Raw genomic sequence first — 24,734 nt, 5'->3', positions numbered from 1 at the left:
CTTAGGGGCTGACACGAAAAATTTAGGGCTGACACGGAAAAAATTTAGGGCCGACACGAAAAATTTAGGGGCATCGTGGGAAATCAAGAGTAAGGAAAAAAGACTCACCCAATGGTGCCATCAACCGTTCTTGGTTCATCAAATGTTCCAGTATCTCAGTACCTATGAGAGTGATCACCTGTCACCCCTTGTGGTAGTTCTCATTGATATGACCATTGTCAACATCTTCACATAACAGTATACAGAAAAACAGATTCTAACTACAATTGCAACTATATACACAAATGTCTTCTACTGATGTCTGTTTCAGCACCCATACTCTAGCTCCTTGAGCCTACCCAGTGCCTCCTCTATTTGTTGCTGCAGAGGTGCCAAAGTGGCTCTCTTGTCCTTTGCTCTGCCTCTGAGTGCATTGGCCTCGGCGATAAACCTCAGATTCCTCTTTTCTTCTGCCTCCTCACACAGCCTGTCAGCCTTCTCAATAAGCGTTGAAATGTCAGTCTCTATTCTGGCTTTTTTGGCTTTGAGCCAGTAGAGATGAAAAGTGTGAAGCGATGCCAAATGTAGCCAGGTACGAAGTCTTCCTTTCCCCACAGTGGTAGTTTTTAGCAATGTCACTGTCTGGGAACATGACTGCAAACACCTTCGAATTATTTTCACAAGATTTGTAACTGCAATGGCTGCAGATCCCTTTTAAAGTCCACACGATCTCTGCCTTTAACGAGTCCGTCTTCGTGTATTGAACTACGTTCATAAAGCCTGACTGACTGGTTGAAGTCGATGGCTGGACAACTGTAGATGCGCATTAGGGATCGCAACCGGTTACAAATAACCGGTTACAACCGGTTTTCGGTTTCTTAAAACCGAAACCGTAATCGGACTTTCGAAATCGGTTAAAATTTCCAATCATTTCTTCCGGTTCTGGTACTCCACATTGCGCTATTTTTTCAACATCATTTCCACTTTTTTCAACTTTCGCTGTTAGAGTAAAGTTGAACTCAAAAGAACATTCAGTTAATCAAAGAAACATCAAACATGGCATCGAGGAAACGCTCCAAAGTATGGGAGTAAACTTGTTTTATTGGCAGACATCAAAACACTACTAGCATAACGGGGGGAACTCTGTGAACTACCCACTCCGGAAGAGCAACAACAAAAACAGTCCGTGCGGAACCCCGCACCCCAACTCGAGGTCCCGCGGGTGAATTATGTAAACACAACTATGGTACCGTTTTTTTGCCACAGCTGTTCGGTTAAAACCGGTTATGAAAGTAAGCGTTTTTTTGCGATCCCTAGTGCGCATGCACTCCTAGTACCACTGCCTGAAGTTGATGCTTCACTATCTTGATATTTTAGAAACAGATTCATACCAACGGAAGATGAGAGAGTCTTCGCCAAATCAGCGTGTCTCCTGTTTTTCCGGTGCGACTCCAGCGCTTTGATGCCCATCTTTTCAAGCTGGTAACTCTGCTTGCACAGATGGCAGTAAAACATGTGCCGATCCTTTGAATCTCCACGAACCCAGCTCCCAAACTCCTTACTTTCAACCCAAGCTTCTTGAAAAATGCACTTCCCCGTGATACAAGTTGGATCGATGAAAGAACTACGCTACGTCGTAACGAAGACGAAGTGAAATGCCTACTCACGGAAACAAACAATGGAATATCGACAAGATGGCGACTAGTTGTCAACACGGTGACTTCCGTTGACAATTTCCGGCTGATTTGTACGCCAGACGGATCGCTATTTTTTTTTAAACAAAAGTTTAATTTATTTTTTAGGGAGAATTTTGGCGGTAGAGGTTCTCCCTTTGATTTTATTTTAATTTAAGGCCTTTACCGGTTTTCGCGGATTTTAAGGACTTTTAGGAGCCCCTAAATGCACTTCGAAAATTTAGGGGTTTTTAGGGACTTTTAGGCCCGCGTGCGAACCCTGTGTGAAACTGCTGACAAAAAAAACGCATCCAACATTTCCAGTTAAACAAAGGCTGTAGTCTGCCATAGCATTGTTTAATTTGACCACAGAGCATACATTTATTTCAACCCTAACAAGTGTCCCATTACCTCCATGATTACACTAGATTCTGACAAATTCAGATAAAATGGGAGAACAATGATTTGCTGTACATGCAATCTAGAACAAAATTCCATGAGCCATGCGGATGTCCCTCTCCATGGTGTCAACAAACTTCTCCAATGGTCGAGTTTGCCTCAGTTATCACCAACGTTAGCATTCCCTTTGACCTGCAAATATCCATCAGCTGCCTCTACAGTCCCACATGTTAAAAAGGTCTGATAGGATTCAGTCTTCAGTTTGAAGCCATCCTTTACCGACCATGCCAAGCCCTTTATGTGATAGTTAACAAAGCCTCTGTAAAATAACGGCCTTTAAAATTTCAGTTGTAGCATATACGAAAAACAGAGCAATTGTTGTTGTGAAGGATACATTTCTTCAAAGTAGTCAACGTGTGGAGGTTGCAGGATGTCAAGAGCAGAGAGCACCTGAGGAAAGAGTTAACACATAGTTGAGCTCACATCTGCACCACTGTTTTAATGTAGCGTTTGTGCGATGACTGGATCCAAACCGAGCTCCTCCCTACCAAGCGAAACTAAAACTATAATAATCAGTCTTTAGTCAACAATACAGTGAAGAAAATAAGTATTTGAACACCCTTTTATATTGCAAGTTCTCCCAGTTAGAAATCATGGAGGGGTCTGAAATTTTCATCGTAGGTGCATGTCCACTGTGAGAGATAATCTAAAAAGAAAAATCCAGAAATTACAATGTATGATTTTTAACAATTTATTTGAGTGATACAGCTGCAAATAAGTATTTGAACACCTGTCTATCATCTAGAATTCTGACCCTCAAAGACCTGTTAGTCCACCTTTAAAAGTCCACCTCAACTCCATGTATTATCCCTAATCAGATGCACCTGTGTGAGGTCGTTAGCTGCATAAAGACACCTGTCCACCCCATATAATCAGTAACACTCAAACTTGTAACATGGCCGAGACCAAAGAGCTGTCCGAAGACACCAGAGACAAAATTGTACAACGCCACACAGCTGGAAAGGGCTACGGAGAAATTGCCAAGCAGCTTGGTGAAAAAAGGTCCACAGTTGGAGCAATCACTAGAAAATGGAAGAAGCTAAACATGATGGTCAATCTCAATCGTAGTGGAGCCCCGTGCAAGATATCATCTCGTGGGGTCTCAATGATCCTTAGAAAGGTGAGGAATCAGCCCGGGACTAAACAACAGGACTTGGTCAATGACGTGAAAAGAGCTGGGACTACAATTTCCAAGGTGACTGTTGGTAATACACTAAGACATCATGGTTTGAAATCATGCATGGCACGGAAGGTTCCCCTGCTTAAACCAGCACATGTCAAGGCCCGTCTTAAGTTTGCCAATGACTATTTGGATGATACAGAGGGGTCATAGGAGAAAGTTTTGTGGTCAAGTGAGACCAAAATTTAACTGTCATAATTCTACTAACTGTGTTTGGAGGAAGACGAATGATGAGTTCCATCGCAAGAACACCATCCCTACTGTGAAGCATGGGGGTGGTAGCATAATTCTTTGGGGGTGTTTTTCTGCACATGGGACAGGACAACTGCACTGTATTAAGGAGAGGATGACCGCGGCCATGTATTGTGAGATGTTGGGGAACAACATCTTTCCCTCAGTCAGAGCATAGAAGATGGGTCATGACTGGATCTTTTACCATGACAATGACCCGGAGCACACAGCCAGGAAAACCAAGGAGTGGCTCCGTAAGAAGCATATCAAGGTTCTGGCGTGGCCGAATGAGTCTCCAGACCCAAGCCCAAGAGAAAATCTTTGGAGGGAGCTGAAACTCTGTGTTTCTCAGCGACACCCCAGAAAGTGTAAAGGAGTGGGCCAAAACCCCTCCTGCAGTGTGTGCAAACCTGGTGAACTACTACAGGAAACGTTTGACCGCTGTAATTGCAAAAAAAGACTAATTTCCCAAATATTAACACTGGTTTTCTCAGGTGTTCAAATACTTACTTGCAGCTGTATCACACAAATAAATCATTAAAAAAAATCACACATTGTGATTTATGGATTTTTATTTTCAGATTATCTCTCTCACAGTGGACATGCACCTACAGTGAAAATTTCAGACCCCTTCATGATTTCTAAGTGGGAGAACTTTCAATATAGCAGCGTGTTCAAATGCTTATTTCCTTCACTGTAACTTGTAAAATGTATATGTGAGGCGGCACGGTGGCTCACCTGTTAAAGCGTTGGCCTCACAGTTCAATCCTGCACCCACCTGTTTGGAGTTTGCATGTTCTCCCCGTGCCTGAATGGGTTTCCTCCCACCGTCCAAAAACATGCAACATTAATTGGTCACCCTAAATTGCCCCTAAGTGTGATTGTGAGTGCGCCTGTTGGTCTGTCTCCATGTACCCTACCTCCTGCCTGTTGACAGCTGGGATAGGCTCCAGCACTACCCGCGACCCTTGTGAGGATAAGCGGCTAAGAAAATGTATGGATGTATATGTGAAGAACGTTTGACATTTTTGCCCTCGCATTAACAATTCTAACATTTTTATGAAGTAGTGTATGAAAAATTGCTATGCATGAGCTTATAATCATCCATCCCATCCATTTTTTTAGCCGCTTTTCCTTACAAGGGTCGCGGGAGTGCTGGAGCCTAACCCTGCTGTCAACGGGGAGGAGGGAGGGTTGCCAACCAATCTCAGAGCACATCACAATCACACCAAGGGGCAATTTAGAGTGTCCAATTAATGTTGCATGTTTTGGGGATGTGAGGGGAAACCAGAATGCCCAAAGAAAACCCACGCAAGCATGAGGACAACATGCGAACTCCACACAGGAAGGCCCAGGATTGAACCCTGGACCTCAGAACTGGGAGGTCAACGCTTTCCAGCTGAGCCACCTTGCCGCCTTATTATAATCAATTTAAGAGAAATTTAAGAGGATCTTCAATTTGATTCCTTTCATACCCTTCTATTCTTTGTGCACTATTACTTTTGGTGTAATGCCCGGTCTACAGACAAATGGGCTGAGTTTTACATTTGAAAGATCAGGTAAAATTTTCCGTGTGTTAGCTGTACTTACATTTTCATGTTTAAAGAAACATAGCATTTTCAGTTCTCGAAATACCCTCTTGCAAGAAACAAGGTTTTGGAAGACATTTGGCATCTTTTTGAGGGCAACTCGCTTTCCATCTCTAGGATCTGTGACTGACCTGGAAGAAGAATACAAACTTATTACCAAGCATAAGTCAAAAAACTGGATACACACTTTAAATATTGATATTTGTAAAAAAAAAAAATTCATGTTGAGAATTATTTGAATTATAATAGACATCAAGTTTACAATTATTTAAAGTGTGCACACATTTTTTTGGGACGCCTTGTATATATAAAGAGAGAGAGTGAGGGAGTGAGAGAGAGAGAGAGAGAGAGAGAGACAGACAGACAGAGAGAGACAGAGAGACAGTTTTTGTTTGTTTGTTTTTTTTTTAAATAGAGCACCTCCGGAGATGGTTTATTAAATGTGTTAGATCAGGGGGATTACGTTGAAGGGGAAGTTTACAGTTGGTAGTTTGGATTTCAAATACAGTCAACCTTTTCTGACACACATTTTATAATTCCTCTTCCTGAAGACTTTATGAGCAAGTTTGCCTTTAACAAACAGCCATTTGGGCTTGCCTGGCACATGCAGATTTTTTCCTTCACAAATGTGGAAGATTATGACAGAGACCTCTGCACTCTGCCTAGCAGCAAGCACTCATGGTAAACAATGTAGACCGGAGAGGAATGTATGAGAGCTTGGTGCAAATCAAAAAAATAATCCTCATCACACTTGAAGGAAAAAAAGTTGCTCGATGGGGTCACACTACAAATCATATATTCCACTCCATTTCATGAAGAAATGGATTGAGATTATTATTATTATTATTATTATTAGAAGGGTTGTATCAGGAAGGGCATCCGAAGTAAAAATTGTGCCAAACATATATATGCGTTCATCTGAGAAAGGGACAAGTCGAAAGAAACTTACTTACTATTATTATTATTAACTTCCTGTGGGTGGAAGAGGAGTCAACCATCCGATATATAATATGGTCAGGTTTGGACCACCTTTCCACTTATGAGTCAAACAACCTTTAAATCCAGGGGTACCAAAATTAAAGCCTTGTGAGGAGCATAGAAGGTAAAAGTAAGAGCATTCATGCTGCAACCCTTTTTCAAAGCACCCATCAGTAAACCTCATATGGGATCAGTCAACTAAAACAGATGGCAAAGGAAAGAAAATCCCTGGCTGCAGGAAGACGGTCACTCGAACATCTAGAACACAGGTGTCAAACTCAAGGCCCGGGGGCCATATCCGGCCCGCCAAAGGATTTTATGTGGCCCGCAAAGCCAAATCTAGTTTGTCAACTTCCATGGTTCTTGTGAAAATCTGTACCAAAATTTCAAATTGTCACATACCGCAAATAACGTTGAGATATTACAAGCATTTTTGCGTTACCAAACATAAAGAATTGTTGCAAAACTCATTACACTTCATTTCTGATTCCAAAAATAGATCATAAATTGATGTAAATGTGATGAGTCGGTTAAAATTTTTTAGGGTTTCACAGTCATAATGGCTCTCTGAGGCAAACCATAACTATAATGTGGCCCTCAACAAAAGTTAGTTTGACACCCCTGATCTAGAAGGAAGCGTGCAAACTTTAGAGTACTTTAGGGAGATCATGCAGCCAAACTACAATTTAGCTATTCTAAATGTAGCACCAACATATCATCTGCATCTGTAGGTTATATGAGGGTTAAGCAATTAATTTAGGAGAAAAGAATGAGATGGAAGCATCTGCGTTACTTATAGATTAGCACAATTTTAAGTTTCAGCGTTACAAATCAAGCTATTTTGTCTCACTTTACCTAACTAATTACCTCACTTCATAGATGTATAAAACTTAAAAACAAGGTGACGACAAACCTTTTTCCTCAGTCTCGTAATTTGAAGTTTGCTAGATGAATTAGAAAAGCATTCTCAATACCCAGAGGTGTTTTACTGAACCCAAACATACAAAAATGATAAGATAGTGAATTTCTATTGGAAATTTAATGGGATCTAACATAGAAACCTACAGAGGAATAATCCAGGAAAAAAGGACAGACTCCAATGGAAACTAACTTCTGATGTGAGGGTGAGCGTGAGCATTGGATGGCAATGCATATAACTGGGGGTTCCTGTTCTTGTTAGTTTGAACCAAAATGTGCATTAATCTGTATTTTTTTTTTGGAGAGCAATATTTGAACTTCCGTGTGTGGAACACAATTTAGGCAGGCTGCCGAGCTTCAGAACATTTGGCCGGTCCAGTCTGCATGGGGAACAGATAGATTGGGCTGAAAGGAAAAAGCAAAAAAAGGAGCAGCAATGCAAATGGTTCTCAGGCAGGATGGCTGGAGCACGTTTGTCAACGCTCGCAAGACGCTCGCAGCGAATATGTGCTTCAATCTTCCATCCCCAAGGAGTTTTCCCAGGTACCCAAAAAGGTTGGTTGAACGAGTGAGAAACTAGTTGTCTGTGTCTCAGCTTTTAGGGTACTTGGGACTGGCTTGTAATTCATTCAAAGTCAGCATGTGAAACTTAAATTTGCCATGCTTCCCCTTTGATACATAGACAAGGCTTTTTTTAAGATCTCCTGTGTATGCAGACTGGCTCAGCGGGGCAGGCGAGGCAGGTTTGGGGAACAGCATGAGACTGGGGGTGCTCGGTGTCATCTTTAATTGCATGTCCATTATATATAGCACTCCTTTGTCGGCTTGATCCAGCTCAGTGTCAGATCTAGGTGACATCTTGTTGCAAGATGGCACAGTTGGCAGGAATACACACAACAATGCAGTTACTAAAATGTAACAGTCCATAACACCCCCGCTTATGGCTATAACAATTATTCATGGGAACTGCTTAAGATCTGCCTATATCTTCCTATAGGTGTCGGTGTCATGGTTGACTCATGTGGATGGATGAGCATAGGTTTGTATATTGGGATGACAGTGACACTAGTAATATGGGGCATGTAATAAGATAAAACTAAGGGTTAACATTAATTAGGTGTAGAGTTCTCAATAAAAGTCAAACAAAAAGCTAAATTAGAAAGCACATGGCTCTATGGAGGAGAAAGAAAAACGAGGTAGCTAGCTTCTTTTAGCACCTAGGAGCACAGCAGTAAGATGAACAACCCAACTCATCAAACAAGGGAAGAGGGAAGGTGCCAATTAAAGGTTCTAATGTTGAGGACAGGTGAATCCTTGTCTAGATTCAAAAGGTGATGGATTGGTCTTGGGGGCCATTTAGGTCAAGGAGGACCTCCTCCCCGAGTCTGTATGGGGTTAGGTTTGGCTTCAGTCGTTCGTTTCCTGCGGAAAATTTTGGTTTACGCATTTGAGCACTTGTTCAAAAGGTCCTCGAAATTCTGAGTCTTTCGATAAAGCAGGTAGTTGAGGCTGAAAGTAATGCAGGAACCAAGACTGACCAGGGCTATTAAGATGTTATCTGCTGCGGACCAGGAGTGCATGATCTGGAGCTCAGGTGCGAAGGAGGCGGCCCGACAATACAAGAATATAGTCACCAATGGGTTGGGTGAGGTGAGAAGCCATGAGGCGTCAAACTCCCATGGATGCAATTAAAGGGCGCCTTTCTTTGCTAAAGACTCATTTAAGCCATTAAAAATTTTTTAGGTCCTGGAAGGAGAGACTGACCTTGGACTTTCTTCCAGTAGGTCTGCATGTTGTTCTAATTAACTAGATGGTTGCATGTAATTGCGGTGTTTGACCCATTTTTGTCCCGACGTGAGGAACCCATTATGCTGCAACGTCGGCAAGTGGCAGGTGAATGAGAGACATGTGAAGTTTGAGGCGGTGCAGATAGGTGGTGGTTTTGTTTCACTGCTAAGGTGAAGGTTATTGGAATCCCTGCAATTTCAGCATATTGGGAGAAATGCAGACCCAATACAAATTGTGGATCGCAAGACATATCACTGATCCATGCAATTCCACCGCCAGTTTGCAGCTGCTTTGGTGGAGGAAAGAACAGCCCTCCACACAAGCCGTTATCATGTCACTGCACACAATGTCATCAAAATAACGATGGCACGTGAAAACAGGCAGGAGTAATACTGGAGTGGGAGGGTTCTGTGGGTTTGAAGATAGACAATTATGGCAGTCCGCTGCCAAGGGAGTCTGTCTTTTGGAAAAGCGGACCTCAACGTAGCTTTGCAATACCATGCGCTTCCCTGCAATACAAGCATTGGTGAAAGTCCCTTTTCTGATGCGTTGGTTGTGAAGGATGGTAAGCAGATGGTGGTTCGAGTCAAGGGTCACTTTTTGGCCCCAATACTATTGGAGAAATGTTTGATGGCCCAGACCTTGGAGACCAATCACAGTCAGAGTATTTAAGCTTTGGACCAGTTAGAGGGTTGCTCTTGTAGGCTATGATGCACTTGTCTTGGTCGTACATTTGGTATAAGGTGATGCTAAGGTAATGGTACGAAAAATCTGACGGGTTGTCAGCAACATTGGGGCATTAGATTTCGTCATGATGTGGTTGGACAAGATGGCAGAGAAACATGTAGAGTTCTCTCAGCTGATTCAGCAGTGGGGAGGTGGCTAACAGGTGACACTGTGGTGTTCTCAATGTGGGTGTCATCACTTGAAGGAGTGTGGCCTGACAAGTCCCCGTCCACCGAGGGGTCGTACACCATGCACCGGTCTAAGGACAGTTCCCGAGTTGGTGTTGGTAAAACTTGTTCTACCTTCGGCCACAGTTGAAGACTTTTGTAATCAGTTAATAGCTTGAAACAGCAGAGGAGGTCTTGGCTGTTGAACAAGGGGACGGATTCAATTGGAGACACATAGATGGACTAACATCATGGGGCCAATTGTCCGGTGGAGCATAGTCAAGGTGTTAAGTCGCTGAAAATGTGTGGCTAGTTACTGTGCAGCGTTGCAGTTGAAAGTTCCATCTACTGATTTGGAGCAATGTCGGAAGTTGATCGAACACGGTGGGTGACATAACAGTGATGTCTGCCGTGGGGTCAATCAGACCTTCGCGGACAAGTTTGTGCTGCTGTGTAACAGTTTTATGACTTTTGAGAAGTACCTTTAATGTTTTGGCAGGGAAGGAGTCCGAGTTACTGTGTGAGGTCAATAAGTTCCAACTACATATTGTCAGAATCGCCTCTACGCACCGCTTGGGCTCTGGTATCACTCCTTTTGAGAGGGGTTGGACTCTGTTCCACTCTGGAGTTCCCCACAGTGAGAGACCCAGGTGTGGGCATACTTAGTGCCCCCCCGGCTCAGGTCATGTATGTTGGGGTTTACCCCAGTGGATCAGAGGGTAGCTTCCCTCCACCTTCAGGCAGGGAGAGAGGTCCTGACTGTTGTTTGTGCCTATACACCGAACAGCAGTTCAGAGTACCCACCCTGTTTGCCTTTTTGGAGTCCTTAGAGGGAGTGCTGGAGAGCGTTTCCTCTGGAGACTCCCATTGTTCCGGTGGGGGACTTCAATGCCAACCTGGGCAATGACAGTGAGACCTGGAAGGGCGTGGTTGGAAAGAACAGCCCCCCCCCCTCCCGATCAGAACCCGAGTGGTGTTCTGTTACTGGACTTCTGTGCTCATTACGGATTGTCCATAACAAACACAATGTTCAGGCAAAAGGGTGTCCATATGTGCACCTGGCACCAGGACACCCGAGGCCGCAGTTCGATGATCGACTTTGTCGTTATGTTATCGGACTTGCAACTGCATGTCTTGGACCTTCGGGTGAAGAGAGGGGCGGAGCTGTCAACTGATCAGCACCTGGTGGTGAGTTGGCTCCGATGGTGGAGGAGGATGCCGGTCCGATGTGGCAGGCCTAAACGTATTGTGAGGGTCTCCTGGGAAAGGTTGTCAGATTTCCCTCTCAGAGGGAATTTGAACTACCTTCTCCGAAATAACTTTGCTCACGTTCCAGGGGAGGTGGGGGACATTGAGTCCGAGTGGACTATGTTCCGCAACTCCATTGCTGAGGCGGCCGGCGGAGCTGTGGGCGTAAGGTGGTCGGTGCCTGTCGTGGCGGGAACCCCGGAACACATTGGTGGACACCAGTGAGGGAGGCTGTCAAGCTGAAGAAGGAGTCCTTTCGGGCAATCTGTGGGACACCCGTGGCAACTGACAGGTACCGGCTGGCCAACCGGAATGCAGCTTCGGTGGTCACTGAGGCAAAATCACAGGCATGGGAGGAGTTCGGTGAAGCCATGGAGAACGACCTCAAGAGGGCTTTGAGGAAATTCTGGCTATCTGTCCAGCGTCTCAGGAGGGGGAAGCAGTGCACCTTCAAGACTGTTTATAGAAGGGATGGGGCTCTGCTGACCGCAACTCGGGATGTTGTGAGTCAGTGGGGAGAATACTTCGAAGACCTCCTCAATTCCACCATTATGCTTTCCAATGAGGAGGCTGAATCTAGGTTCTCTGAGCCGGGCTCTTCTATGTCTGGGGTTGAGGTCACCGAGGTGGTTAAAAAGCTCCTTCGTGGCAGGGCCCTGGGCGTGGATGAGATTTGTCCGGAGTTCCTCAAGGCTCTGGATGTTGTGGGGCTGTCCTGGTTGATACGCCTCTGCGACATCGCGTGGACATCAGGGACAGTGCCTCTGGATTGGCAGACTGGGGTGGTGGTCCCCCTTTTTAAGAATGGAGACCGGAGGGTGTGTTCCAATGACAGGGGGATCACACTCATCAGCCTCCCTGGTAAGATCTTTTTCAGGGGTGCTGGGGAGGAGGGTCCGTCGGGAAGTCGAATCTCAAATCCAATGTGGTTATCGTCCTGGCCGTGGAACAGTGGACCAGCTCTTCACGCTCGGCAGGTTTCTCGAAGGTGCGTGGGAGTTCGCCCAACCAGTCTACATGTGTTTTGTGGACTTTGAGAAGGCCTTCAACCTTGTCCCTGAATAGTGTGCACCTCTGTGGTTATGCTTATGATTATCTGGTTTAACTTTCCTGTATTATTTGGGGACTAAAACACACAACTCGGAGAAAGGTACTGACGTTTTAAACGTCGCCAGCGGTGAAGAGAACATTTTGGCTACTTCACTCACGAGAGCCTTAGCTCAGGTCTACCCAACATAATACACATTTATCCATCCATCTGTTGAGCCGCTCATCCTCAAAAGGGTCGCAGGAGTGCTGCTTATCCCAGCTGTCTTCGGGCAGGAGGCGGGGAACACCCTGAACCGTTGCCAGCCAATAGCAGGTCACATATTAAAAAAAATTAAAAAACGTAGCAGTCACGCCTATAGGATATTTAGAGTCTACAATTAATGCATGTTTTCGGGATGTAATGATTACCAGATGAAATTTTGAATGGAATCGGTGTGATGCCCGAGTCACTTCTGGTTTGACAATTTTTAGCTTACGCGTTGTAAATCAAATTTTTGATTTATGGGGCACCACGTCACATGTTTTCTGTGCATTAACACTGAAGAAAAATGACGAGAAACCTTTTGCTTTTCATTACTTGTAAAACAAACCCTTGAAGGTTTGCTACAATAAACCCATTTACATTCTCCGTTACAACGTCTCATCAATTCTCCTCACTCAAATACAAAATGAGAATGCACACTGTGAATTTTATAGGAGTTTTAATAGGAACTAACAGTTGAATCTACCACAAACAAGATAATATGATGAATTGTGGTGTTTACATAATTCACCCACGAGACCTCGAGTTGGGTTGTTGGGTTCCGCACGGACTGTTTTTGTTGTTGCACTTCCGGAGGAAGTCGTGAGTTCCCGCCGTTATGCGAGTGGTCTGTTGATGTCTGTCAATAAAACAAGGTTTGTTCCTGTGTTCAACTCTCCGCCTCCGACTCCTTTTCCTCGGCGCTACACTGGTGACCCCGACGTCAGTCCCGGCGTTTCCGTGACTGAACTGAACATGGCAACCACCATCCTCAAATTGCCGGAATTTTGGGAGACGTCTGCGGCAGCGTGGTTCGCGCAAACGGAGGCTCAATTCGCCCTCCACGGGATCTCCGACGATTCCGCACATTATTATCACGTTGTTTCAGCCCTCGAAAGCTCAACAGCAGCCAGAGCAGTGAGTTTCATCACATCTCCCCCGCCCCGAGATAAATATGCTGGGCTCAAGGCGCACCTGCTTGAGGTCGACGTCTTTTGGCTATTAATGGACTGTGGGACAGCAAACCTTCCGAGCTCATGGAAATGATGCTAAACATGCAGGGCACGGAGGAGCCCAATTTTATTTTCATGGAACTGTTTCTCAGACACATGCCGCCGCATGTTCAGACGGCGCTCGCTAACAGTACTGTCACTGAGCACCAGCATCTGGCTGAGGAGGCCGACCGTTTCTTCCTGGCCACCCAGCGCTTCTCCCCTAAGGTGCTGGCCCCGGCGCGCAGTGACTCGCCCCCGAGCGTGGGGGGGGCCATCCAGCAGGGGCCCCATCGCCACCGACAGCCGCGCTGGCACAGGCTTGTGCTACTTCCACGCCCGTTGTGGCGCGAAAGCAAAGAGGGGCTGCGCCCCTTGCAACTTCGACGCGTCGGGAAATACCAAAGCCCGCGCTCCGGAGCGGCCGTGAGCACGGGCGCGAAGAGCCGGCTGCTGTTCGTCAAGGACACCCTTTCCGGGCGCAAATTCCTTTGTGACACCAGTGCCCAGAGGAGCGTCCTGACTGCCACTGCGAAGAACGCCGCTGGTGGGACTCAAGGGCCACCCCTAGTGTCCGCTAATGGCTCCCCTATCCGCTCTGATGGCATAAAGACTGTGGACTTGTGTATCCGGGGTCAGCGATTCACACTTTGCCACTGCCGACGTCTCGTTCCCTCTCCTCGGCGCTGATTTTTTTTTTGTGCCCACGGGCTGCTGGTGGACGTTAAGTAGGGCCGTCTGGTGGATGCACTGACTTTCTCCGCAATGAGGCAACTTATGGCGGTCTCTCCAGTTCACTCTCAAATGGTTCACTCTCAAACTAAACATGGGGTCGACCACCACATTGAGAACAAGGGCCCCCCGATTCACGCTAGAGCCCGACGGCTCGACCCCGAGAAGCGAGCAGTTGCTATATCCGAGTTTGCCAATATGGAGCGCCTGGGCATCGTCCGCCGCTCCGATAGCCAGTGGGCCTCGCCGCTACACATCGTCCCTAAATCGAGTGGCGGGTGGCGACCGCCGCCTTAACGACGCCACTACGCCCGACCGCTACCCTGTTCCACACATTCAGGACTTCTTGGCCCACCTGGCGGGCAAAATCCTGTTCTCCAAAGTCGACCTGGTGCACGGGTATCACCAGGTTCCCGTGCACCCTTCAGACGTTCCCAAGACCGCTGCAATCACACCGTTTGGCCTGTTTGAGTTCCTGAGGATGCTGTTTGGTCTAAAAAACGCAACCCAATCTTTCCAACGTTTAATGGATTCTGTGCTCAGAGACTTGCCCTTTGTGTTCGTCTATTTGGATGACATCCTCGTCGCCAGCGCCTCGGAAGAAGAACATCTGATGCAGCTCCGCGACCTCTTCGCAAGACCCGAGCAGCATGGCCTGATCATCAACCTGGCGACATGTGTTTTCGGGGTGCCCTCCATCCAGTTCCTCGGACATCTCATCGACAAGAACGGCGCCGCCCCCCTTCCGGCAGAGCTGGAGACCGTCTTCGCTTTTCCCCGACTTCGCTCGGGTCGGGGGCTGCGGGAGTTTCTGGGAATGCTGACTTTCTACCACCGGTTCATCCGCCGGGCTGCCCATACCATGTGCCAGCTGTATGAGGCTCTTTAAGGCAAGGCACCCAACCAGGACATTGAATGGACGGACGAGAGGGTGGAAGCCTTCGAGGTTACGAAGGCCGTGCTGAGTCGTCCCGCTATGCTAGCCCACCCGTCCCACGGGGCCCCCGTCGCTCTCACTACTGACGCATTGGACTACACCGTTGGGGCAGTATTCATTCGAACAGTTGCCTTTTTCAGCCATCAGCTGGTCCCCAGGGAACGCAAATACAGCACATTCGATAGGGAGCGCCTCGGCCTCTGGCTGGCGATCCCCCACTTCTGTTCCCTATTGGAAGGCCGTAAGTTCACGGCTTATGTGGACCATAAACCCCTCACTTTCGCCACGTCCAAGGTGGTCGAGCCGTGGTCTGCCCGCCAGCAACGCCAACTGTCGTTCATCTCAGAGTACACTACGGACATCCAACACATCGCCGGCAAATCCAATATGGTCGCGGACTGCCTCTCCCCAGTGGTCGTCGGCACTGTGCATCTGGGTCTCGATGACTCCCGCATGCGCGCAGACCAGATCTCGGACCCCAGGGTGCAGGCCCTCAAGACTTCTGACACGGGTTTGCACGTGGAGGAAGTCGCTGTTGGTGACTCGGGCGTCACGTTGCTGTGCGACCTCTCGGCTGGCCAGCCTCGGCCGCTGGTCCCAGCGAACTGGCAGCGGGCTGTTTTCGAGGCGGACCACAACCTCTCCCGCCCCCGGCAAGAAACCATCCGCGAGGCTGGTGGCCCAGAAGTTCGTGTGGCGCGGGCTTAAGAAGAATGTGCAGGCCTAGGTCGACTCGCGCCTGGCCTGTCAGCGTACTAAGGTCCATCGCCACAGAAAAACCCCCTTAGAGCCCTGTCCTCGAGAGGAGGTTCGACCACGTCAACGTCGACTTGGTGGGTCCGCTTCCTCCCTCGCACGGTTTTACCTACTTGCTCACCATGGTGGACAGGACGACCCGCTCGCCCGAAGCCGTTCCCCTCTCCTCGACGACGTTATTGGACGTGGCCCGGGCGTTCATCGGCACATGGGTTGCGCGCTTCGGGACCCCGTCCCACCTTTCCTCTGACCGTGGTTCCTCAGTTTACCTCTGAACTCTGGAACGCAGTCGCCTCGAGTTTGGGGGTCAAGCTGCACCACACTACTGCCTATCACCCCCAGGCGAACGGTCTCTGGGAGCGGTTCCACTGCTCCATGAAAGCAGCCCAGCGTGCCAGCTTGACGGACAGCAGTTGATTGGATAAGCTCCCGTGGGTCATGCTCAGCCTCTGATGCGCCCCCAAGAAGGACCTGATGTCCTCATCCGCCGAGCTCGTCTACGGCCAGCCGCTGTGGGTCCCTGGTGAATTCATCCCAGACGCCACGGCGCCTTTGTCGGCAGCCAGGCAACGCTCCTCCCTGCTGGAGGCCGCCAAAGATTTCGCGCCAGTTCCCATGTCGCAACAGCTGTCCGCCTGCCCTGTTGCCTGTGTCATTCGACTTGATGCCCACTGTGGACCTCTGCACCCCTCTCCCCCATACGACGGCCTGTTCAGGGTCCTAGAGCACGGGGATAAGAGCCTGCTCGTGGACATTGGCGGTAGACCCGAGACTGTTTCTGTGGACAGGGTCAAACCTGCGTACCTGGACATTGCCCAGCCTTTGGGGTTGCCCCTCCTCCCGCGCCGGGGTCGTCCCCCTTTGCCCTGTACCTGCCGGGGTTCCCCCGACCCTGCCTGGGCCCTTGTCCCTTGAATCAATGGACAGTGCGGCCCCGCCACCTTGGCCCCTGCAGTGCACATCCACCGGGGTCGGGTCGTCATCCCTCCACGGCACGGGGATTTTGTGTATGGGTGAATCCTGGTGGGGCTTGTGTGGTGTTTACATAATTCACCCGCGGGACCTCGAGTTGGGTTGTTGGGTTCCGCACGGACTGTTTTTGTTGTTGCACTTCCGGAGTTAGGAAGTAGTGAGTTCCCACCGTTATGCGAATAGTCTGTTGAGGTCTGCCAATAGAACAAGGTTTGTTCCTGTGTTCGACACTCCACCTCCGACTCCTTTTCCTCTGCACTACAGTATCACATAAACGAAGACAGATTAACAGTGGTTTAGGAAGCTGACTTGTGCCATCAAGGGAGGTCAGTGAGCGTGGTATGGTCACACGCGCAGTAGGTTTCGCTGTTCTTGTTAATTTAACCCAATATGCACCAATCTGTAGGGTGCAAGGTTGCACTTATAAGCATTGAACAAGATCGAGACAGGTGGGTTGAGCTACCGGGTTCAGCCCAAAAGAACGGATGCCCGTAGGAATTTTGGAGCAGGCGCATATGCTCGGTCGTCAAGGCTGCTCTTTTGATGGGTCTGTGAGGGTGAGACTCTGTAGCTCCTGGTTGACCTCAGCAGACCCCAAAACACGGAGCACCAAGTCAAGTGAGTGTCAAGTGAACGACCCAAAAAAGTGTCCAGAGAGCAGGGGCTGAGAGAAAGCCAAGCGAAGTGTAAGAGAGCAAGAGAGCCAAGCGTGGCGTTGGCCTTTTCTTTCCGCAGAAAAGGGATCAATGGGTGCTTTCACACCCAAGCTCTAACCAGAGGCCAGACAATACCTCTTTGAACTTTTACCTTTCATTTTAAGATGAATTTGGTTCAAACCAGTGGATTTATAATTTATATCTATTGTTGGGTTTCAGATAATGAGAACCCCTTCTCGAGCCGTCACCTTATCATGGTGGAGGGGTTTGTGTGTCCCGATAATCCTCGGAGCAAAGTTGTCTGAGGCTTCACACCCCTGGTAGGGTCACCCATGGCAAACAGGTTATAGGTGAGGGACCATACAAAGTACGGCTCCATAAACCCCGATGACGAGCAAAAGTAAAGAATAAAACAAACCTCCATGAACAGGTATTTTAAATGACATCTGTTGACAACTCTTGTGACGAGTTCAAATATTGGATCTCGGTTTCCTTTGCCCGGACGCGGTTCACCGGAGCCCCTCTCTGGAGCCAGGCCTGGTGGTGGGGCTCTAAGGCGAGCGCCTGGTGGCCTGCACCCATGAGGCTCGGCCTGGCACAGCCCAAAAGGGTAACATGGGTCTTCCTTCCTATAGGCTCACCACCTATAGAGAGGGGCCATAGAGGTCGGCTCCAATGTGAGCTGGGCGGTGTAACTGAATGAATTTATGAGATGATATGTTGGACTGATCTTGGCCACCGCCGTGAGCAAATTGGTTAAGAGCAGTAATGGAACTGCTGCACCATTCTGTCACTAACTCTGAATCTTGGTGAATGACCAATGACCAGCAAGTGTGATGAGGCGGGGCAGGACTTTATTAAACATACCATTGGACACTCAGTATCAGGGAGCCCAGCAGCACAGGGACAAACTGAATGTACAGTAAAGAAAATAAGTATTTGAACACCCTGCTATATAGCAATTTCTCCCACTTAGAAATCATGGAGGGGTCTGAAATTTTCATCGTAGGTGCATGTTTACTGTGAGAGAGATAATATCAAAAGAAAAATCCAGAAATCACAACGTATGATTTTTTAATGATTTATTTGTGATTTCTAAATGGGAACTTGCAATATTGCAGGGTGATCAAGCTGTTATTTTCTTCACTTTATTACAGAAAGGGATGTACTGAATTGAACTAAATATACAGTTAGCCGTGAGAGATTCATTCATTAAGATTGATCAGGCCTACAAGGGAATACATACATTATCCATCAATCGATCTATCCATCTTCTGTACGCTTATCCTTACTCGTGTTACAATTGTGTGTATATATATATATATATATATATATATTATATATATATATATATATACACACGCACAGCAACTAAAATTATTTTAACAGGTCAACATTTTTCTCACTGAATATACTGAATATATAAAGTACTATTGACCTAATAACCTGAGCCGACGTTGACAACACCCCAAGTGATTCATAAATACAAAGAATGTAGAACAAATAAGATCAAACATTAAGTTGTATGTAAAAATGTGAAATAACACAGGGAAAAAGTATTACACACATGGACACATTTAGTGGCTAACACCAAAATCCAAACATCAGCAAAACACAACAAACAAGATGAGACTATATCACCATTTGCGAAGACAGACTTCAAAATGTCTTAAAGTTGAAAAAAAAAGTGGATGTTGAAAACTGGCAATTCCAGATATGATTAACTGGAATGTATATTTTGTCTGCCAAATGCAGCATGTATAAAACCAGTCTGGTCATATGGGTAAAAGAGACCTTTTACTGAGTCAGAAACAGTCCACAACCACATGCTTCCGCTCACAGATTGCATGGGCCTCAATATAAAGCAGCTCATCACTTCAGCCATTAAAAAAATAACCCTCAGTCACAGCAACTCTTTACAGAGTGGAACTACTTGCAAATGATATTGCAGAAAAGTGTCTGGAAACCTATGAAAAGCAGAATGTATGTCCATTGCTGTGGTGAATCAATTGATTTTCTAGACATGTCCCAGCTAAAGTGTGACACTAAAATGAATGTTATGTCATATTTAATTTTCTATTTCAAGAGACTGGCCTTTGTCTCTTTAATAGGTCAGACTCAGAAGTTGATATGTTTTTGTCGTGTTAAACATTTATCAAGTCTTGTCTCGGTTGTCCACAGGGGTGAATTACATTTAAAAGGGTTGTAAAATGAAGTTATTTCATTAAGCTATAATCACATTAAACATTATTATCCAACATTAAAATTCTGGCTAGTGAAAAAACTGAGTTGCTAGGAACTCTGAGAAACCACTTGCCACAGTGGGTGGTGAGCAAAAAAAAAAAAGTCAAACCAAGGCTCTGAACATCGTGACTGTTAATGAGAGGGGCTCAATCAGTGTATTTTTTACATTCTTGTAGTGGAAGAGACTACACAGTAGCGCACAATTTGCACCCCATGTTAATAAAATTACTTTAACAATGTGTACTTACCAGACAACCCCAAACGCACCATAACCGATAGGCCTGTCAGGCTCTATATCAAGCTGCTGTTGGTGTTGCAGGTGGTGTGTGTGCTGCTGATGGTGGTGATGGTGAGCTTTGACAGCGGCAGCTTGAACTTGGGGAGGAGGAACTGCTGCTGCAGGCCCAGGAGCCTGTCCAGGGGCCGGAGATGGGAAGTAAGGTTGCTGCTGACCGGGGTTTAGCATCACAGCGGCAGAGGCAGCGGAGGTGTGCTGCTGGATGGTGTGAATGGCAGCGGCGGAGCCTGGGTGCTGCAATAGATTCTGGCCCATGTGGTGGTGTTGATGGATGTGTGGAGGCGGGAGATGCTGCTGCTGGGGGTGGTGATGAGGGTGATGAGCAGCCACAGCCGAGGAGCCACCATTGTATGCAGCCATCATTTTTGTAACATTTGAAGCTGTTGTGCCATTAAGAGTCATTCACTAATAGAGATACTGCTTAGTTGAATGATAGTGGCTACCAGGCACCAATAGAACGATCAATGAAACTTCTAGGGAACATAACCATAGCAATACTGGGGGTTTAGATTCAGGCAATCATTCAATTCTGGTTCAACAAGGAACTGATTCAAATCCAAACAATTTGGATGGCAGGGAGGGATAAATGACGTGAAAATGACAACCCAAGTTTTTTTAAGCACCTATACCTATTACTAACAATGAAAAACCAAAAGAAGTCAAAGAAAACAACCCGCCCACCCCTCAATAAATAAAAACGCTGGGCCTAAATGTCCCTCATGATAGTGCTGGCACCCCCTCCCATCTGGTGAAAGTCTGCTTCTTGCTTAGAGTGTGCGCTGACCCTTGTCACATTGGAAACCGAGCTCTCATCTTTTTCGAACTGTCCAAGTTTGACAGACGCTCTGGTCCAGCCGTGTTGCTGTTCTCGCCACCTCGGCTCTTGGCTGCTTAGAAATGGCATCAATTATTGCAATTGAAAGGCTCCCTTTCCTCGGAAGCGTGTGGACCAAAGAGGTACTATGCAAATAAACAGTGGTAATCTCCGAGCCCTAATTCTCGGTTGCTGATCCTCGCCCAAGCAGGCCCAGGCCTCGTTGACCCACGTCACTCACATATTACACTCAACTGCAGAGCCGGGCGGTTTCTCAGAAATACTCGTTTTGACAGCGAACGAGCATCAAGCATTACTCAAAATAGCAGAAGAGGCAATTGACTTCCCCATCAACAGACTTGACTTTTGTAACACTGTCCTTATAGTCCAGCCAGAACCACTGAGTGGTCTGGAGAAAAAGTGAAATCCGTCAAAAAACTTGCATGGGGACAATCGAAAGTGGAAAAGACCACCGCGGTAGTGACTGTGACAGTTTAGTGCTAGCTCCTGGCTGTCAATGTTTCCAAAACAAAACAGTAATCCCTCCTTTCTGTCCAGAACGTGTCGCGGAGTCCTGCTGTCATCGACGGAACACGAATGCACCGTGACAGACCTACACGTGTGGCACACAACGACAACCTGTCCCCGGTATGACAGGTTGTTAACCACCGAGTAACGTAATAATAAACACTTTAGCCAATATGGTGACCCGAAACTCTGTATAAATGGACAGTGAGATTATGGGGGGCGGTCAACCAATTGGCGACGGCAATGTCGTGACGTAAGCTATATTTTTGATTGACACTTGAGGCGGCCAATGGCTTTAGCGAACTGCGTGACAGCAATGAAGCATCAATCAGAAGCAGCTTCATCGGAGTCGAAATTTGCATGAATAGAGGGATATTAACACCTAGTCCTACATAATACATCAAAATCAGATTTAATGATCAAGAATGCAATAAAACACAAGGAATTTGTCTCCGAAAGTCGGTCTGGTACGACGTACATGTTGTATATGTTGAGAACCGAGAAGAACAAACACACTAACAAGAACGAAAAACAAGACACATTAAATTAATGAAACTATTCCTGAAAAGAGTCACAGTTGTGCAGAGATTCAACGTCTTCTATCATTTAGAGCAGTTTGAGTGCGTCAACGCCCACATTGTTAAACTGAAACAGAGTGCCCTCACCCGTTTGCGGTTCACAGTAAAAGACCACTGCAATGTCAATTGTGCAAAGGGAGCAGTTTAAATTGACGAATCGTGCGATAGTTTACAGTATATATTACTCATACTAATACTGAGTAGAGCATTGGCTCTTTTACGATGCTGAATCTTAAATACTTATCGTTGACTACATTTGAGTACAATCTGTTATATACTATGTTGACATCTGAGAATATTTAACTTTGTTTTTGCTCACTCTTCATCGATACTCGGGCGTAACTAATTACATGGAACGAGATTGTGGAACTGTTTCATAAAATGTATGTAATTGTAATGTATGACTTGGTCAAAATGTTGTACGGATTTGCGAGTTTGGACCCGACACGTGTTCACGAGTCGAGGAAGATATGACCAATGATGAAAAAAGTTAACAGCAAATGGATTTATCAAAAAGGAATGTGCAATACAGACAACTTATCTAGGTATCTGCCGCAAGCGATACGTGTGTCTTATGGCAGGATAGCCAAAGAAGAAGACAAGAGCTTCCCGGTAACACAAGGTTTTTATATGTATGGGTCCATGGTAAAAGTGAAACCCTATCCGAGTTATCTTCGTTTAGGAGGTAGGGTATACCCTGAACAGGGTTGGCAGCCAATCCCGGGCACATATAAACAAACAATCATTCACATGTATGGGAAATTGAGAGTCTTCCATGAACCTACCCTGCATGTTTTTGGGATGTGGAAGTAAAGCAGAGTGCCTGGAGAAAACCCACACAGGCACAGGGAGAATATGCAAACGCCACACAAGCGGGTCCAGTATTTGAACCCCACACCTCAGAACTACAGTGAAGAAAATAAGTATTTGAACACCCTACTATATTGCAAGTTCTCCCACTTAGAAATCAGAGGGGTCTGAAATTTTCATCGTAGGTGCATGTCCATTGTGAGAGAGATAATCTAAAAAGAAAAATCACAATGTATGATTTTTAACGATTTATTTGTGTGATACAGCTGCAAATAAGTATTTGAACACCTGTCTATCAGCTAGAATTCTGACCCTCAAAGACCTGTTAGTCCACCTTCAAAATTCCACCTCCACTCCATGTACTATCCTGGATCAGATGCACCTGTGTGAGGTCTTTCACTGCATAAAGACACCTGTCCACCCCATACAATCAGTAAGACTCAAACTTGTAACATGGCCAAGACCAAAGAGCTGTCCAAAGACACCAGAGATAAAATTGTACAACTCCACACGACTGGAAAGGGCTATGGAGAAATTGCCAACCAGTTTTGTGAAAAAAAAAGGTCCACTGTTGGATCAATTATTAGAAAATCGAAGAAGCTAAACATGACCGCCAATCTCAATCGAAGTGGAGCCCCATGCAAGATATCACCATGTGGGGTCTCAATGATCCTTAGAAAGGTGACGAATCAGCCCAGGACTACATGACAGGACTTGGTCAATGACCTGAAAAGAGCTGGGACCACCGTTTCCAAGGTGACTGCTGGTAATACACTAAGAGGTGATGGTTTGAAATCATGCATGGCACGGAAGGTTCCCCTGCTTAAACCAGCACATGTCAGATAAGACCAAAATGGAACTTTTTGGTCATAATTCCACTAAACGTCTTTGGAGGAAGACGAATGATGAGTTCCATCCAAGAACACCATCCCTACTGTGAAGCATGGGGGTGATAGCAACATGCTTTGGGGTGTTTTTCTGCACATGGGACAGGACGACTGCACTGTATTAAGGAGAGGATGAACGCGGCCATGTATTGTGAGATTTTGAGGAACAACCTCTTTCCCTCAGTCAGAGCATTGAAGATGGGTCGTGTCTGGGTCTTTAAACATGACAATGACCTGAAGCACACAGTCAGGAAAACCAAGGAGTGGCTCCGTAAGAAGCATATCAAGGTTCTGGCATGGCCTAGCCAGTCTCCAGACCTAAACCCAGTAGAACAGTGATTCCCAAGCAGTGTGCCGGGGTACATTAGTGTGCCGTGAGCACTCTTGAGGTGTGCCATGGGAAGTTATCTAATTTTCTGTAATTGCTAAAAAAAACATTTATTCCAAGAAATAATGTATCTTTATTCATCTATTTATGCCAGTGAGGCACAATGACAGAAAGAACAAAAAAAATCCTCTTCTATTAGATGGGAGGAAGTACATACAGTAATTAAGCAATCCTTTTTGAGTGACATTTACTTTTGTTGGTGTCCCATAAGATTTTTGAATAGTAAACTATGTGCCTTGGCTTTATAAAGGTTCAAATCCCTGCAATAGAAAATCTTTGGACACTTGAGGCGGCTAATGGCTTTAGTGAACTGCATGACAGCAATGAAGCATCAATCAGAATCAGCCTCATCGGAGTCGAAATTTGCATGAATAGAGAGATATTAACACCTAATCCTACATAGTACATCAAAATCAGATTTAATGATCAAGTATGTAATAAAACACAAGGAATTTGTCTCCGAAAGTCGGTGCCACCCTGGTACGATGTACATGGCTTTATAAAGGTTGGAAATCCCTGCAATAGAAAATCTTTGGACACTTGAGGCGGCCAATGGCTTTAGTGAACTGCGTGACAGCAATGAAGCATCAATCAGAATCAGCCTCATCGGAGTCGAAATTTGCATGAATTGAGGGATGTTAACACCTCATCCTACATAGTACATCAAAATCAGATTTAATGATCAAGTATGTAATAAAACACAAGGAATTTGTCTCCGAAAGTCGGTGCCACCCTGGTACGATGTACATGGCTTTATAAAGGTTTTCCTGCTTCATCACGGTTTAAAAAAAATTGGAGGGCAGTGAATTGACTGTTCTGTTTGTTTTAGAAAACGTTTTGCCTTTCATCTGAGTAGTGTAGGGATTTGCGAGTTTGGACCCTACGCGTGTTCGATGATCGAGGAAGAGATGACCA

The 24,734-nt window shown here is 46.2% G+C and overlaps 1 protein-coding gene across 17 annotated transcripts in view; it reads right to left on the bottom strand.

The window, feature by feature from the left end:
- nlk2 (nemo-like kinase, type 2) overlaps positions 1 to 21,362 on the bottom strand; it is a 209,689-nt gene extending 188,327 nt beyond the window's left edge. For 14 of the 17 annotated variants that reach the window (XR_009796104.1, XR_009796105.1, XM_061827600.1 and 11 more), the window contains exons 1-3: positions 19,765 to 21,362; positions 5,113 to 5,242; positions 2,446 to 2,501 (exon numbers count right to left, since the gene is read on the bottom strand). Coding sequence is in view for 12 of the 17 variants with exons in the window: in XM_061827600.1 (XP_061683584.1) it covers positions 2,446 to 2,501; positions 5,113 to 5,242; positions 19,765 to 20,216 (638 nt within the window). In the remaining 5 variants the exon portion in view is untranslated. Of the gene's footprint in view, positions 1 to 108; positions 2,502 to 5,112; positions 5,243 to 19,764 lie in introns of those variants that run through there. The other 3 variants (XM_061827615.1, XM_061827613.1, XM_061827614.1) reach the window with 3 other exon arrangements.
- Between the last annotated feature and the right edge of the window lie 3,372 nt (positions 21,363 to 24,734).

Source organism: Syngnathoides biaculeatus, chromosome 8, assembly GCF_019802595.1.
Source record: "Syngnathoides biaculeatus isolate LvHL_M chromosome 8, ASM1980259v1, whole genome shotgun sequence".
Taxonomy (NCBI): Eukaryota; Metazoa; Chordata; class Actinopteri; order Syngnathiformes; family Syngnathidae; genus Syngnathoides; species Syngnathoides biaculeatus.
Note: the sequence above shows the minus strand (reverse complement) of the source record. Positions and strands in the feature narration are given on the sequence as shown.